We start from the raw sequence: 18,167 nt of genomic DNA, 5'->3' as shown, positions 1-18,167 counted from the left end.
TTCATTCAATTACTAGTTACCACCCCCCCAAAAAAATACAGAAAGAAAGAAATTGCCTTTCTCTATGCATAAATGGAGCCATAGAGGGTAAAATATATTAAATAAAGATATTACAAAGGTTCATTCATACAGATTTCAGGAAGTGGACAGAAATTAATATGTGACCGGAAGGATGTTAAAACTTTGTATATAAAGCTGGACATTTAATTAAAAAGCCATATGTTGACAATCTGCTCTGGATCAAGACCACTGCTCAATTATAGAGAAAGATAAACAAGTTATCACATGATCACATTGATGAAGGAATTCAATCCAAAAGCAATAATGAATGTGGAAAGAAGTGGGGGAGGGGAATAATTACGTCATTTTAAAAGTGCACTTATTCAATGTGTCAATTTGTAGGGTTAATTTTCATATTTTTCTTCACCAATCTTCTGGAAAGCAAGATATATATTTGTGGATCATGGTAATGATTTAATTAAATATTTGCCACTCATAAATCAAATACAGTCAGTGGTATTTTCATCTTGTGTAAACACTCTTCTCTTCTTACCCAAACTAAAAGAGGTTAAAAAAAAATTAAGGCATTCTCCGTCTATTCCCTGGCTTAGGGGTGGTTTCTGTGGAGAAAACATTTTTGAAGAATGCAGCTCCTTTTTTATGTAGTTGAGGGAATCATGCAAAGCAATAGGAATAAGACAGAGTCCTTGATCAGAGTAAGTGGGAACATTTGTGAGCCAATATCATTCACTCCTCTGAATTTTCTTGGCCAGCAATTTCAAGGCCTCTTCTTAAGAATTCTTCAAACATTGAAAAGATCCAGGACCTTACCAGCACTTCTTGTGTGTCTATCTTCAGCATGGTGGCATTCTCACCAGTGCAGAAATATTCACAGCCCTGCCAACTTTTACTGTCTTTATAGAATTGGTAGCATTGGTCCCCATGCCACCTCCATTTTTCCGGGCATGGGTTGCACTTGTGTCCTTGAGAGAAGAAAAATATTTGTAAGTTTTCTACTCATGTTTGCTATATTTCTTCTCATGAAATTATAGAGTGTTTATGTCCCAAATAAGAATCAATTTCCCTTCTCTCAGATATCTAAATTTCCCAGGCAATGATAAATACAAATCTGTATTGAGTGGCCACAATATGCCGGGAATTATAATTGGTGCTGATTATACAGTGGAAATTAAAACAGACACTGCTTAATGGAGTGTAGAATCTAGTAATGAAAACTTCCTTGTCTAGATGGAAACTTCCTTGTCTCTTGGCTATGCAATGTAGCACATGGAGAGTAAATTCAATTCATGAAGCTGCTCATATGCTCAGAAATGCACAATGCATTATATTCAATAAACAAAGGATCACAATTTTCTTTCTCAAAATCATATTCTTATGACAAAGGGGTTTTAAAAAAATACAATGTATACCAATGTGAAATGGGCTCTTACTGTAAACAAAAATAAAATTTTAGGGAAAAAAATGCTGAGACAAGCCTTGAAGTTAGAATGGTAAATTTCTATGTATCAAAAATTAAGATTGGCATCCATGCCAAAGAAGTAAGTACACAAGTTGAGTGTTCTTAGATGGAACAGTAGGTACTGACAGTACATTTAAGAGTTAGGCCCTGAGAGTCACAGGCCCTAAAAGGAATGTGGTAAAGAGTAAATAGGAAAATATAGTTTCCTTAGCATAGTAGCTTATACATGCAACAGGCTGAATGGATGTTAGTTTTAAGTCTAATCATGACTGTCACTGTGACAATTTAGATTGGTAATGCCTGCTTGGAGCACTCTGTAGGAAATGATTAGGAAGCTGCATCTGAGCTCCACACGAAGGAGAACATTGGCTCATTGTAATGTCTGCTCTAGCTTCAGTAGATATAAACTGTAACTGATACAGTTGATATACAGTTGATACAGTATATTAATATCTTACTCCCCTTTCTAGTTATAAGATTTCTTGCATACCTTTAATCTTCACATATGGTGAATGATTTTCTCTGTACAAGTAAAGTTCCATATTTCTATGAGAATTGATAGAAAGTGTAATTTCAATGAGTGTATAGGAAAAAAGCAAGATACAATTAGATGGAAAGGAGAAAGACTCAAATATAGTGCCTTATGTGAAATAAAAATACTAGGCAGCTGAAGTGATAGCAATAGATACCTCCTTACCAAGATAACTTTATCTACTTTAATATTTTATTTAATATTACATTAAAAAATTAGAAAAATAGAACGAATCAGAATTAATTTTCTCTGGACTTGCATATACATAATGTGCATGTACACATACAAACACACACATGCACACCATATGTATGGTGTGTATATGTATATATACACACACACTAGATAGATAGGTAGATAGGTAGGTAGGTAGATAGGTAGGTAGATAGATAGGTGAAAGAAAGAAAGGAAGGAAGGAAGGAAGGAAGGAAGGAAGGAAGGAAGGAAAGAAAGAAAGAAGGAAGGAAGGAAGGAAGGAAGGAAGGAAGGAAGGAAGGAAGGAAGGAAGGAAGGAAGGAAGGAAAGAAAGAAAGAAAGAAAGAAAGAAAGAAAGAAAGAAAGAAAGAAAGAAAGAAAGAAAGAAAGAAAATATATTTAAGGAGAAAATGCACATTTTCAGAGAGAAATTAATGTGTGTACTGAACATGGATTGTTTTCAACTGTTTTGTTCATGGCTGTATGACTAGGGAAATTACAAACACCATTGGATTCCTAAGATGAACATGTGTGATTTCTGTGAACTCTCCTCATCTATAAATTATGTGTGTATGTGTGTGTGTGTATTGTGAAATAAAGTAATAAAAATTTACCATTGTTCATGAGCAGTGAAGCTGCTACAGTTGATATACAGTTGATACAGTATATTAATATCTTACTCCCCTTTCTAGTTATAAGATTTCTTGCATACCTTGGTAATATATATATTACCAAGGCTAATATTCTTAGGAAGGACAATTAGTTTTATAAAAACCTAAAAATATATCATCAAACATAGTCTTATCAATTTTTTTTTCCTTATAGTCCTTTTTATTTCTGTTTCTCCTTTATTTTTCCTGGACTTGGACCCAGAAATGCAAGTTTATATAGGTGGTCCAGACCCAAACTTTATTTTTCATATATTCAACTCTCAAGACAGCATTTATTCCTAGTTCCTAACTTTGGGATGTCAATTTTATATTTAAACTAAATGTGGTTTATTTGCCTATCTTTTCTTTTTATTTTTTTTAATATAGCTAGATAAAAATTATAGAGAAACCTGGATTCTCTTTTTGCTGAGATAGGGCACCGAACAAAGAGAAGTATGCCTACTGGGCTGTTAGAAAAATAAGAAAGAATAACATGACCAGTGAAATCAGTATTCATGTGAATAAAAATCATTTAGAGAAGTGGAAGTATGCCTACTCATATTATTTGTTTATGCTTATTCATATTATTGGGTGATTAAATAATCAAGATGTCTGCTTAGGGTGTGAAGTAGTGTATGTCTGGAAGTCTGAGATTTTGTCCTGTTTTAGAGTTCCCAAAAGATAAATAAAAACTGAAGAATTCATAATACATATTTCTTCTTAGGTATATATGTTAAAGAGAGCAGAAGATATAGACCAAGGAGTGGGTAGCTGAGTCAAATGGTAATTCCACTCCCAATTTTCCAAGGAATCTCCATACTGCTTTCTATATTGGCTGCACCAGTTTGCAGTTCGACCAGCAGTGTATGAGTGTGCCTTTCCCCCCCACATCCTAGGTTATTTGTTCTTTTGGTGTTTCGCTTTTTGAGTTCTTTATGTACCCTAGAGATTAGTGCTCTATCTGATGTGCTTGTGGTAAAAATTTGCTTCCATTCTGTAGGCTCTATCTTTACCTCCCTGATTGTTTCTTTTGCTGAGAAGAGGCTTTTTAGTTTGAATCCATCCCATTTATTGATTCTTGATTTTAATTCTTGCACTATAGGAGTCTTATTAAGGAAGTCAGGGCATACTACAGGGACACAGCCACATCAATGTTTATAGCAGCACAATTCACAATAGCTAAATTGTGGAACTGACCTAGATGCCCTTAAGTAGATGAATGGATTAAAAAAATGTGTTATATATACACAATGGAATATTACTCATCAATAAAAGGGAATAATCATGGGACTTGCAGATAAATGGATGGAGTTAAAGAATATAATGTCAAGTGAAGTTAGCCAATTCCAAAAAAACAAATGCTGAATGTTTTCTCTGATATAAGGAAGGTGATTCATAGTGGGTTTGGGAGGGGGAATATGGGAGGATTAGACAAACTCTAGCTAGGGCAAAGGGGTGGGACAGGAAGGAAGGGGGCATGGGGATAGAAAAGATGGAATGAAATGGACATCATTACCCTAAGTACCTGTATGAAGACACAAATGGTGTGAATATACTTTGTATAAAACCAGAGATATGAAAAATTGTGCTCTACATGTATAATACAAATTGTAATGCATTCTGCTGTCATATATAACAAATTAGAATAAAAAATAAATTTAAAAATTCAAACAAAAAGAGCAGAAGAGAGAACTGACTTGAATAAAATGGATAATGAAATACAAATAGGACAGGAAATAGTCTCCCCCCCTCTCTCTCTCTCCCTCTTCCCCCCCACTCTCTCTTTCTCTCTCTCTCTCTCTCTCTCACACACACACACACACACACACACCCTCACTGACTTCTCCAATACTATTTTTATTTATACAACTGTGGTACACCTATCATTGACATTGATGTCTCCTAGGGTACTTCTTAAAATGTACAGTTTTTTCGGTATCAGTCAAATCATATGGAATTAAAATAACAGATTTGATTCAGGTTATATGCCTTCTTTATCTGATCCTTCAATGATTCTTAAATTATGAGTTTATTGACTTATAATAGGGATGATTTTTCAATTATGGGACAAGGTAAATTGAAACATTTCCCTGTTTTATTTACTTGCAATGTTACGTTGACTATTCCAAACTAATTGCTTTGTTATTGTTTTAAGTGTTGCATTTGAAGAATTCTTTCATACACAGTAACACAAACATGTATGGACTGCATGACCCCCTAAACTGATCATGGTCTTGCAAGCCAAATTTCTTATCAAGTTTTCCAGAAAACTAATTAAATAGTACTGGTTCCCAGTTATGTTAATAAGAAATTCAACTTAGATTGACAGATAATGTCCTGGGGCCAGAGTGATGAAGACCTGCTTACCTCCACTTTTGTTATAAAGCTCACGACAGAGTTTTTCAGCCACATGCTGCAGGGTTTCTGCAAGCTTCCTATTCCGGACTTGGACAGACTGCAGATGTTGAGAGAGATTCGCCAACCTTTCTTCCTTTTCAGAAATGCTGTCTTGCTGAGTACTGGATAGCTGGTAGAACTGAAAAACTAACCCAAGTGGCTAGGTCAGACTGGACAGTTCATTTCTTCACTTTTACTTCTAATTTTCACTTAAGATGAAGGCAAAAATGTATATAAGTTAAGATCTTAGGTTCTGAGATCTCACATTGCATATATCCAAGTAGAGACTCTAGTACATAAATAACAAATTATATCATATTGCACAAATTAATTTTTCTAAGTCTTTCTGAAAATGTGGAGTCATGATAACAGTTCCTAGCTTCAGAAGTAAATTTTCAAACTATTTTACTACTGAATAGGTATGTTTCTGTTCATGCAAATGATTACTCAATCTAAAACCATGATTCATTTACCTATAGATCATTACATTAAATATTGGCAATATTCCATATATTGTTGTTTGTCTGATTATTAAAATGGTCAATTATCATTTCCATATTTTTATTGATTTATGATTATTATCAGTGGGATCAACAAACTTCCCTAATAAAATTTAACTATAAAATTTTAATGCAGGTTTGAACTTTGGTTTTCTAAATCTAAATAGAGAAATCTCTTATGAGTCATGAGAGTTGCTTTATATTGCTAAGAGTAATGGTGATTGCAAACTAAAAGTTATGTCATACAAATTTTGGAGTTAGGGAGAAACAGGAAGTTTTTTTACTTTTAAATTTAAGATCACATATTTGTATTTTGTTTTTTTTGTTTGTTTTTTATTGATTGTTCAAAACATTACAAAGCTCTTGACATATCATGTTTCATATATTAGATTCAAGTTGGTTATGAACTCCCATTTTTACCCCAAAGATCACATATTTATTGATTGATTGTACATCATCTTCTGAGAAGTGTCTCTTCAGAACCCTGGCCCATTTATTGATTGGGTTATTTGTCTTTTTGGTGTTTAGCTTTTTGAGTTCTTTATATACCCTAGAGATTAGTACTCTATCAGATGTGTGAGAGGTAAATATTTGCTCCCAAGATGTAGGCTCTGTATTCACCTCAAAGATTGTTTCTTTCGCTGATAAGAAACTTGTTAGTTTGAGCCCATCCCATTTATCGATTCTTGATTTTAATTCTTGCACCATAGGAGTCTTATTAAGGAAGTTGGGGCCTAATCCCACATGATGGAGATTAGGGCCTACTTTCTCTTCTATAGACACAGGGTCTCTGGTAGTATTCCAAGTCCTTGATCCATTTTGAGTTGAGTTTTGTGCATGGTGAGAGATAGGGGTTTAATTTTATTTTGTTGCATGTGTATTTCCAATTTTCCCAGCATCATTTGTTGAATAGGCTATCTTTCTCCAATGCATGTTCTTCGCACCTTTGTCTAATATAAGATACCTGTAGTTTTGTGGGTTAGTCTCTGTGTCCTCTGTTCCGTACCATTGGTCTACCAGTCTGTTTTGGTGTCAATATCATGCTGTTTTTGTTACTATTGCTCTGTAGTATAGTTTAAGGTCTGGTATAGTGATGCCACCTGCTTCATTCTTCCTGCTGAGGAATACTTTAGCTATTCTGGGTCTCATTTTTTCAGATGAATTTCATGATTGCTTTTCTTTTTTCTATGAGGAATGCCATTGGTATTTTGATTGGAATTGCATTAAATTTGTATAGTGCTTTTGGTAGTATGGTCATTTTCATAATATTAATTCTGCCAATCCAAGAGCAAGGTAGATCTTTCCATCTTCTAAGGTCTTCTTTGATTTCTTTCTTTAGGTTTCTGTAATTTTCATTATAAAGATCTTTCATCTCTTTCATTAAGTTGATTCCCAAGTGTTTTTTTTTTTTTTGAGGCTATTGAAAATGAGATAGTTTTCCTCATTTCCCTTTCTGAGGATTTGTCATTGATATACAAAAATGCTTTTGATTTATGGGTGTTGATTTTATCCCTGCTACTTTGCTGAGTTCATTTACTAGTTCTAGAAGTTTTCTGATGGAACTTGTAGGGCCCCAGCTTCCTTAGTAAGACTCCTGTGGTGCAAGAATTAAAATCAAGAATCAATAAATGGGATGGACTCAAACTAAAAAGTTTCTTATGAGCAAAAACAAAACAAACAAACAAACAAAAAAACAGTCTGTGAGGTGAATAGAGAGCCTGCATCTTGGGAGCAAATATTTACCCCTCACACATCAGATAGAGTGCTATCTCTAGGGTATATAAAGAACACAAAAAGCTAAACACCAAAAAAAAAAAAAAAAACCCACAAATAACCCAATCAATAAATGGGCCAAGGTTCTGAAGAGACACTTCTCAGAAGATGATGTACAATCAACAAATGCATGAAAAAATGTTCATCATCACTAGCAATTAAAGAAATGCAAATCAAAACCACTCTAGGATTTCATCTCACTCCAGTCAGAATGGCAGCTATTATGCATACAAACAACAATAGTGTTGGTGAAGATGTGGGGAAAAAGGTACACTTATTGCTGGTGGGAATGTAAATTGGTGCAGCCAATATGGAAAGCAGTATGGAGAGTTCTTGCAAAATTGGGAATAGAACCACCATTTGACCCAGCTATTCCTCTTCTCAGTCTCTACCCAAAGGACTTAAAAACAGCATTCTACAGGGATACAGCCACATCAGTGTTTAAAACAGCACAATTCACAATAGCTAAACTATGGAACCAACCTAGATACTCTTCAATAGCAGAATGGATGAAAAAAAATGTGGCATATATGCACAATGGAATATTATTGAGCAATAAAAGAGAATAAAATCATGGCATTTTAGGTAAATAAATGTAGTTAGAGAATATAATGCTAAGTGAAGTTAGCCAGTCCCCAAAAACCAAATGATGAATGTTTTCTTTGATATAAGGAGACTGATTCATAGTGGGATAGGGAGCAGGGGAGCATGGGAGGAATAGACAAACTCTAGATAGGGTAGAGGGGCTGGAGGGGAAGGAGGGGGCATAGGATTATTAATGATGGTGGAATGTGATGATCATTATTATCCAAAATACAGGTATGAAGACATGAATTGGTGTGAATATACTGTGTATACAGCCAGAGATATGAAAAGTTGTGTTATATATGTGTAATAAGAATCGTAATGCATTCGCTGTCATATATAAATAAAAAACATTTAAGATCATAAACAACATTTTTTAAATTTTACTATAAAAATCAACTTTTTGACACATCTGCTTGTTTTTATGAACTTTTGCTTTGAATCACCTTCAGCTGTTCAGGGAACATGACTGCAGGATCTTAACTTGATGAGGCAAATTTATCCACTTCTTTTTTAAGGAATTTGTCCTTGTTTATTTAAAATGTAAAGATTTTCACACATGCATTCTTCTGTGTTTGATTTTTCACATTTTTTTGCAAAATGTCTTCTTAATGGAAAATACAGTGATGAAGGGCCTTAACTATTTTCCTTGTATTGAGAATATAAATAGAAATAAAATCTCTTTCCTTTGCACTAGCCCACTGAGACATACACACTGAAAGCAAAAGCCACTGCCAACCCACTCTTGTGGAACAGGAGAGAGATGATGTCATTGTTTTAAATATTGACATATAAGCATACAAAATCCTGAACTGAAACAGAATGTTTAATTCTAGTTAGCAAATGATAGTTCTATTTTAATACTTCTTCCCCCACTGATCTTTAAATGGTTGCTATTAGAAAAGGGGCATTGAATTGCCCCCTAAGCTCCAGAATTAAAAGCTTAAAAATTCATAACAAGTGTTTCGTGTTTCATCTAGAGAGATCATGGAACCAGGATCCTCCCCCAAGGCAGAGCCCAGACTTACACACAAAGCCCAGGGCTGCCAGGCCTAGGAGCAGCACCAAGCACAAAGTCAGTAGTGTGAGGGCCACTGGGCGCCAAGCTGAAGAGGGAGTCCTTTGCTCTGTAGGGAACAAAAGAGAAAGAAAGGTTGAGCTTTTCCTCTTCTTCCATCTAAGTCAGCAACCAGCAAGTAGGAGGAGGTGGTTCTGGACAGGAAAAACCCTGCAGGACCTGGTCATCAGGTCTAGATAACTTACCCTTTGTCCTCAGAAACATGGTCACAAGGCTCAGTAAAACCTCACTTTTCACAACTAGAGTTGTTCACAAGTCCCACCCTTTCCTATCCTCCCCTCCAGTCCTACTGTGCTCCAAATCACAGTGTATACAACTGTTATCTTTATGTGGTTGTTTTTATAACCTCCTGCTTGTCAAAATTTTAATGATGAAAAATTCTCCTAAAAAATGCCTGAAACAGAGTTTGAGACACCTGAATCTACTAAAGAACAATTTTTAACATCATCAAAGAACATATGAAACTAATTTAATTTCACTTCTGCAATATGTGACTCCCCCGACATGTCACATGTATCTTTCTTCTGAAAAGCAAATTACATATCAGTAATGAGAAATGACCATTTTACACTTTTTCATTGGGGTTTCTTGGTCCTTCTTTTGCAAGGATGCTTTTTATTCATTCATTTCATTTATATTGCCTCAAAAATAGAGTAAATAGAAACATAATTATCAAATTTCTCAAAGACAGATTTGAACTATTTCAAATTTTGCAGGAGTTAAGTAATAACAGAAGAGGAGGAGGAGAGGAAGGAAAAGGGGGAGGAGGAGAAGAGAAAATTCCCTGCTTCCATTTCTATAAGTTTGACTTGTAATTACAGAAGTGCCATTGTAAGTCCTGAGTAGACCTATCACCTAGTGAAGTCATCTATGTGGGTCTGAATGACCACAGCTCTAACAGGGAGAACTTCAACTCAGAGGGAGTTGGCATCTGGAATTCTGAGTCAAATTAAACAAAAGGAGAAGGAAACCCTCAAACTCTGACTTTTTTGTGATCTCTGAGTTCTACTTCATTGAGAATTCAACTCAGGTTCTAAAACTAAGAAAGACTAAAGAAACACAAATTCATTTCCATCTAACAAGAACCTCTATAAAAAACATTCTAGGCTCAAAGATTTGCACTAAACATTATTTCCAAAGGGAGAGAGATAAGTGGTAAAGACTGTAGAAATAGGAAATACAATTACTAATCTCTTAAAATCTACAAAGGAAAATGTTTATATCACAGAAAAGACATGCTGTATTTTAAAGCATGAATCTTATTCTCTCTTCATATTTGTATTCTTCATAAATAGCTTGAATTATACTTTGAAAATGCAAATCACTTTTCACAGTTTGCCCTTTTTAAAAAAATGGCAATTTTATTACAATATTTCCTGACTTAAAAACTTCCAATAGTTTTATTGCACTTGGAACAAAAATCCCACAATACAGTCTTTTCATCTAGACCCTACCTAGTTCTCTTATTCTTTTCTGAACCATTCTCCCCTTTCTCAAATGCTCTATTCCCAGTAGCCTTCTCTTCTATTCTTGGTCTGAATGAGCTTGCCCCTATCTTTGTACCTCCTGCTACAATGGCCTCTGCCACTGCATTAGTTCTTCCTCAGATTGATTCTTGGCAGCCTGTTACCTGTTCCTCTGCTTTCAGTGTAAAGGGCACATCCCTAGAAGAAGGGCTGACTCCATCTCTAGTACAGTACTCACCTTGGTGTGTGTGTGTGTGTGTGTGTGTGTGTGTGTGTGTGTGTGTGTTTAATAAAAGTATTAGGTAACATTTTCATGACAGGTTGGTTTTTGTCTGTCTCCCTTTCCTCCAAATATGCATTCCATTAAAATAACCATCTCATCTGTCTTGTTCACTAATTATTTCCAATACTGAAACTAGAATATATCCCATAAAGGTAGTAAACATTTGGTGTTTAGATTTTAAAAAAAAAAGAATGAAATCATGAAAAAATAGCCCCTAAACTATGTAAGTATACAGAAGAAGAGAGTATTATCTAAAGTTAAATTTGACAGGTTGATTTTCAAAAAGCTATTTTTTTAGCAATATTTCTGTCAGCAGAGGGCAGAGTCAGCAAAATATAAGTCCCAATCCTATAGGTTTCTATTCAGTGACTTGCGTGAGATTCTGTGTCCTGAACAAATATAAAAGATGCACTTCCTCTAGGTGCCCTTCAACCAGCTGACCTATATGGTTTATTCTACATTTTCCTAGAAAAGTATGCTTTCTTCAGGGCATAGACTTTAAGAGAATTTCAGATCAAAGAATGGAAAAAAAAAAACAAGATCAGAAGTAGAACATAACTTAGGCCAAATATCTCTAAAACCCTAAACATTTTTAAAGTTAAATATAGTCCAAGAAAATTTATTTTATCTCAAGTGTTCATAATCATGCTGAAACCTCTCTCTGGGGACCACTCCCACTCTAAAATAAATGTATATTCCTAGCTTCCAGATGTACCAAGTGCTTCATGTTTTTTTCCTTCATATTTCTTATTACCTTTAAAGATATATGACTCATTTATTTCTTTTGTTTTTTTATCTATCTTACCCCACTAGAAAGTAAACTCTTGGGCTAGGGTTGTGGCTCCATGGTAGTGTGCTTGCCTCACCTGCATGGGGCATTGGGTTTGATCCTCAGCACCATATAAATAAAATAAAATAAAGGTAAACATTTTTTTAAAGTAAAACTCTTTCTTGGAAAAGATTAAAATTTAAATAGCCACTATTGTAGTCTGGCAACTAGACCAATAATTGAAATAGCTCAAATAATGTTCAGTGAATTAATGAATGTCTATTCTGTATCTCTGTAATATGCCTGGTTACCCCTACTAAACCTTATTATGAATATATATCTCAAAGTCATAAAAATTAAAAATTATATCCCTTTTTATGACTAATATTTCCCTGGACAAAATTAGAAATTTAAAAAAAAAAGGAAAGGAGAAGAACTATAAAAATCAACCAAATTATTTATGCTTTCCCTTGGATAAAATTATGGACAAGGGAAGTGTTGATTTTCTGCCTAATGAACCAAAAAGAGTAAACTTAAATCTTTACAATAATGTCAGAGCCTTGACTTTAGATATTAGAGCATTATTTAATAATATATCCATGAAAAGAACAAATACATGATCCTTCCTGAAATTTCCTCTAGGACAGAAAAATAAAGTATAACATGTCTTCTGCTAAGAACCAGTTTTTTAAAAATCCCTTCCAAGGAATCATCTTTACCTGATCAAGTTTTGCATTTGAAATCTTTCTTTCCTCCTCAATATTCATAATACATCCCTGTTTTATCTAAAGACCCAGAGAAATCTAACCTTGGGGTGTTTCTACACCAGTCATGGTCATGTCCTAGGAAACCAAGCTTCCATGATGGAAAGACCATGAACTTGAACGTTTCACTTTTCCTTCAATGCTGTTTTCCTCTCTAATGTTTTTCTTCTAACTGTTAGTCCAATGTTCCTGAGTTTTATCTCAAGTGTTCCTAATCATGCTGAAGCCTCTCTCTGGGGACCACTCCCACCCTAAAATAAAGAGAGAGATTTTCACAAAAATAAGCCAGGAGGTGCATGAGTTTGGTTTGGCTCTAATGTGGTTTTATTTTTTGGAAGAGAATCCCTACACTGTCTCCTGAGGCATGTTTAGAAAGAGGTGTGGACAGGCCAAGGAATGATATAAACATCCCTAGGAATAATAAGATATATATAGAAAAAAAACACTCCTTTCCTGTATCCTCTTACTATAACCATACTATAAAAGGCTACAGTGTCAGGGTCAAGTTTTGAGTACAAACTCCTTTGTCATTATATGAAATTTTATGGATAAAGGGAGTTGTCATATTTGACCAGTTACCCTTCATCAGGTGACAGAGAGAGAAACCTTTACACTTCTCCAAGCCCAGGGCCTGCAAGAAATTAAGCAGACAATACACAAAATGTTCTATGTCTCTGAACTATAAAGGGTCTTAACAGCTGGAAAACAAAGAGAATTTCAATAATTTGCAGAGAGCCACATTACAAGATTTTGTGATTCCCCCAAATTATCCTTATCTAAAATTTAATACAAAATTGGCACCTCATCGTTTCCTCTGAACTCTTGCCTCTTAATTTTACTCCTTAAAGGTTGTATCTCTGACATGTATACCAGGCTAGTGCCTGTCTCTCTGCTGGTGGATCTTTGCACCTTGGTCCTTGCTAGGGAAAAGTGACCAAGTGCCACATTTTGCTTTGATTAGAAAACTTGGACTGATTCAGATTCAGAGCACCTGTCTCCTTATCTAGGAAGATGCAAAACTAGACACAGTCAGTAACACATTCATTCCTGTGTGCCTTCTATGCCTCTGGTATGCATTCAGTAGCCCTAAATGACATTGTATTAGAATGATTGTTTCCAATTATTCCTCCCATTTTTCTAAGTGCCTCAAAACCAAGGCCTTTCCAGAGCCTACCATAATGTTTAGTATTCAGTGGATGTGCTTCAAAGATTTGTTGAATCAATGGGGTGTGATTCGTGCCATGCGGCTGCATGAGGGGTTTATACTGTAGTTAAGGAAACAAAAGTAAAAAGCTGGAGGAAAATGCAATAATATTGTAATTAATATGAGTAGGAAAAAAGTCGAAATTGAATTTATTATTAAGTGTTGTTTTAATTTTTTTTTTTTTTTACTATTTTTGCTAGGATAACGTTTAGTCTTTAGCTAGAATCTTTGTCCATCTGTCACTTCACTCTCTCGTCACCATGTTAATGTGAAGTTAGTCTTCTATGCTTCTTTTCAATCTATGATTAAGTTAGAATCTCTTGCACCTTAAAAAAGTAATTTTAAAAAGCCTTCGCTCATTCCTATAATAATTCACCAATTACTACTCAGTGTCCTTAGCTTTCCCATTACTTTTGAATTTACTATTTCCTGCCTTCCTCGATGCCTCTCTCTCCCCCAGCTCCATACTCCACCCCTCTCTACTTCTTAGTCCTAGAAGCTCTTGTTGGATCCTCTTGTTCTTCCTGTCCTTCAGTTGTTGCTATTCCCCAAGCTCCTCTCCTTGTCACTATTCTTCTGTTCTATTGTCTTTTCATTTTACAATCCCTCCCTCCCTGTGTGATCTCACTCACTCCCATAAATTTAAGTACTATTTATTTTACTTCATTGCTTAAGCACTTGTTTATTTATTTAATAAGACGGTAATTTCTACATATATGTGTAGCTCAGAATTCTTACCACAAGCCCACATCCTTCACATACCAATGTCTTTGGACAACCACAAATGCATATCTTGCCTCCAACCAGACTACCTTAAAGCCAGACTGAATTTATTACTTTTTTCTGTTCCTCCTAAAGTTTCTGGCCCTCTCCATAGAATATCTGACAGACTTTAGCCAACCTACAGTTGATGCAATTGTAGGTCGACTTCTTACATGCAACTGAACACCAATCTTTAAGCGCTTTCTCCTCAACATCTCTCATATCTGATTCCTCTTCCTCCTTCTTAACCTACTACCTCAATTTAGGTACCCAGATCAGTGAAAACACTGGGTGCTGGCTTATCCAGTTCCATATCCCTTCAGTCCATCCTCTTCATTTTAGCCTACAGGATCTTCTAACTGCACATTTTATGTTTATCTCTGTTTAAATCCTTCATTGATCTCATTTTAACAATTGATGGAATTTAAACACCTTTGTATGACCTAAAAGTCCTAACTAACCAGACTTTCCTTTCACCAGTCTCCCCCTCCAACTTGACATGTATCTTTTCCTGTAGGGTCCCCAACCCTGAACCTCTGCTCCTGATTCCTCATCACGTGGAACATCCTAATGTCAACTCGGTGCAATGCTCACTCCCTCTCTCAAGTCATTCCTGATCTCCTTTATCCCTATCAGAGAGAAGTCAGACAGTCATTTGTACCCAGCACATGCTTCAACCACAGCATGCCATTACAATTGTAGCTTAGTTGAGAATGGTATTAGACTAAGCTGGGATTATATCACATTTGACATTGTATCCTCAGTACTTTGCAATTGCCTGATATAACAGTACCCTAAACATGAGTTTATGGAAAATGTGTAAGGGGTTTCATTTTTATTTTCTATTTTGTTGGTATTTTTAGCATAAACACAATTGAGATTTATGATTTTGAATGAGAAAATCAAAATCTGGACAATAAATGTATGTGCCAATTCACAATTTTGCCACAGCATTATATTGACTTTGAATATTCTGTTGCCAAAAAAAATTTCAAGAGTTATCATTGCCATTGTTTTTAACACAAAGTTATATCAGATATATTTTCTTAAGAGACTTTCATAGTGACCTTCTTCCAAATATTTGCATTATCACAAGAACATAAAAACAAGATATCATTTATGTAGGCTAAGGTAACTATTTCCAGATGTTTGCCTCCAAGATACTTCTTTGTAATCTCTGCTCCTAACTGTTCTGATTTCCATTTCTTACAAAGAGACTGCCAAATGCTGCATTTGTGTTTTATCTTGCTACACCCCTCTCTCCATCCTCCAACCTTAACAGAACTTATTTGTACACACTGTTCCTGCTTATGCTGATCACTAATCCTTGTGAGAGTTCCTGGCTCCAGTCAGAGGTGAAAAATGTAGTTAAACACAAGCTGCTCAAAACCAAAGCCATAAGAACTGATTCTTCATAACATTTGTAGAAGAAAAGCATTTAGTATCCTATTACACACATCCTGTGGCTACAGAAACCACATCTCTCCTGTTGCCCCTTAGCTTTAGGTCAAGGAGACTGGAAATCCCCCAATGTTCCCTGACAGCTTACTGAATAGTTTAGTTGAAAAACAAAAAGCCGTTATCAGTGGGACTCAGGTGGAGGGTCATTTATGCATAGAAAGTGAATATAACGGTTTAGTGTAGGGAAGGGGGAAAAAAAACTAAAGAGAAAAGGAAAAAAAAAAAAAACAGTGAAAAAGGGTCTGCCCTGATTTACAGATGTGAGAAAAACCTGGATATGGTCAGAAGGGAAATGACATGTTAAGATACAAGCATCAAATAAGGATCTCTCTCATGCAGACTGACACTAAAATGTTAAACAGAACACTGTAGTGATTCTCAAAGTATTAAATATCAAAAGGAAGTTCACATTTTTGAAGTGTCTGTGATATATCAAGTACTTTACATCATTTACCTCTAAGTATCCATGGCCACTTTATGGAAGGTTTTGCCACTTTTGTTTAATGTTAGTTAAATTTAATATGAACTAATATGCCGTAAAACACTTAAAACAATACCAGACACAGCAGAAGCACTAAATACCCATCTACTATCATTGATGTTTTTTAAATACACTTGAAGCTCAGAACACTTAAGTACTGTGTTCATGATCACAAAAATGGTAATGGCATAGCTCACAGTAGAACCGAGAACCTAGTTCTATGTACAGTACCATGTAAGCTCTTCTCTAGAATTAAGTCACTTCTGCTTTAGATGGCTCAGTCATCAAGGGAATAATGTAGGTGAACTATGAAAATCAATGGAATTGAAAAATTTGTATTAATGTATCATAGGATGAATGGTTATAAATAAAATGATTAGATAGAAGTCATATGCAACTAAAATGAGATATTTTCTTACTCTGATAAACCTTCTCAATAAGATCAATAGAGTTGAATGAAAATAGAGATTGCAGTAATTGAAATCTGAGGCCACTATTTAAATTATCAAATCATGGAATTTGGAGCTAAGGGGATGCCTCAGAAGCATTTATTTTAATCATCCCTCATTTCACAGACAGTAAAACCAAACACCTGATGTTGTCATGACTCTCCCAAGATCTTGCAGCTTCAAAATGCAAAATTATTATTACAAAATACCAGGGTTAATTGGTTCATTTGGAAATCTTCCTTTTAAAGCCATGAGTTCAACACGAGCTTTCATTTATCTAAATTTCCAAATCAGATCACAGATGGTAAAAATAAAAAGAAGAAAAAGCAACACTTGATTTGGCCTTCATTGGAAGAAAAAGGGGAGGGGATGTTGCTTTAATATGCATACAGTTTGACCTTTGTATGCTATTCCTTCTCAGAAAACTTGACAACCCCTCCACTGCAAACCACTGTGCTAATAGGATTTCAGAAAACAAAACACCTGTATAGAGACTAAGTTTGTTTTTTTTTTTTTTTTTTTAGTTGTTTATATGTGGCACGTTCAGTTCTGGAAAGTGCAGAGTTACTTAGCACTGCAAATCTTGAAAATATTTCCTCTTCCCTCCACTTTGTATATTTCTAAGAGAGGTACCTCATCAAATACGTTTTCCAAAGCTCTGTCTGCTTGAACTCCAGGAGATGAGAATACCTGCTCGCCTGGGCTCTAGCTGCCGGGTGATAGTTGAGGCTTGAGAATACAGGCTCATGGTGGTATCCCCATCCTCATCCAGCATGTCTCTCGAGCTGCTGTATTTGGCCTGCATCCAGATTCCTGCAGGGCTGAAGGTGAAGATGCAGTCAGATTGCCCCAAGCTGCCTGGCTACTGTGAGATAGCTCAGGAAGCCAGGCACTGAAAGGCATGCCGAATGTCCTCTCCCAGCAAGCAGCAGGGGAAGCCTCTGACTCCAGTTCCTGCCGGGAGAGGCCCAGCCCCTCCCCTATGAGCTTGTACTCTGAATGCCAAGTTGGTCAGGCTGAGGGGAAATAGCATGTGTTTTCTGTTTGGACAGTCTCAGAACAGTTATTGAAACGGTTGCCCTTCTCAAACCTCCTTTGTTTATCTGTTTGCACTTCTTATGAAACTGCAGTGTAAAGATGGTGAGACCTTACAACAATAGTACTGTGGTTTCTTCAGACCCTAAAGTCAGGAGGACACTTGTTTCCCAGTTTTTCTCTCCATCACACATTCACGGAGTCATTTAAATGTTTAACTCTCTGTGCCTTTGTGGGAAGAGATGAGACTCTGGACTAGCTTCTTCCTGTCTCCAAGGGCACAGCGTAAGGCATCATATACAT

General features: G+C 35.7%; 1 protein-coding gene across 3 annotated transcripts in view; it reads right to left on the bottom strand.

Moving 5' to 3' along the window:
- Positions 1–17,767, bottom strand: part of Clec1a (C-type lectin domain family 1 member A) — a 31,682-nt gene extending 13,915 nt beyond the window's left edge. For all 3 annotated transcript variants that reach the window (XM_078015255.1, XM_005341806.5, XM_078015256.1), the window contains exons 1-4: positions 17,520–17,767; positions 9,141–9,239; positions 5,225–5,401; positions 832–983 (exon numbers count right to left, since the gene is read on the bottom strand). In XM_078015255.1, coding sequence (XP_077871381.1) covers positions 832–983; positions 5,225–5,401; positions 9,141–9,239; positions 17,520–17,634 — 543 coding nt within the window. In that variant the 5' untranslated portion in view covers positions 17,635–17,767. The remainder of the gene's footprint in view (positions 1–831; positions 984–5,224; positions 5,402–9,140; positions 9,240–17,519) is intronic.
- Between the last annotated feature and the right edge of the window lie 400 nt (positions 17,768–18,167).

Source organism: Ictidomys tridecemlineatus, chromosome 6 (assembly GCF_052094955.1).
Source record: "Ictidomys tridecemlineatus isolate mIctTri1 chromosome 6, mIctTri1.hap1, whole genome shotgun sequence".
Taxonomy (NCBI): domain Eukaryota; kingdom Metazoa; phylum Chordata; class Mammalia; order Rodentia; family Sciuridae; genus Ictidomys; species Ictidomys tridecemlineatus.
This window is presented reverse-complemented; position numbering and strand designations above follow the sequence as displayed.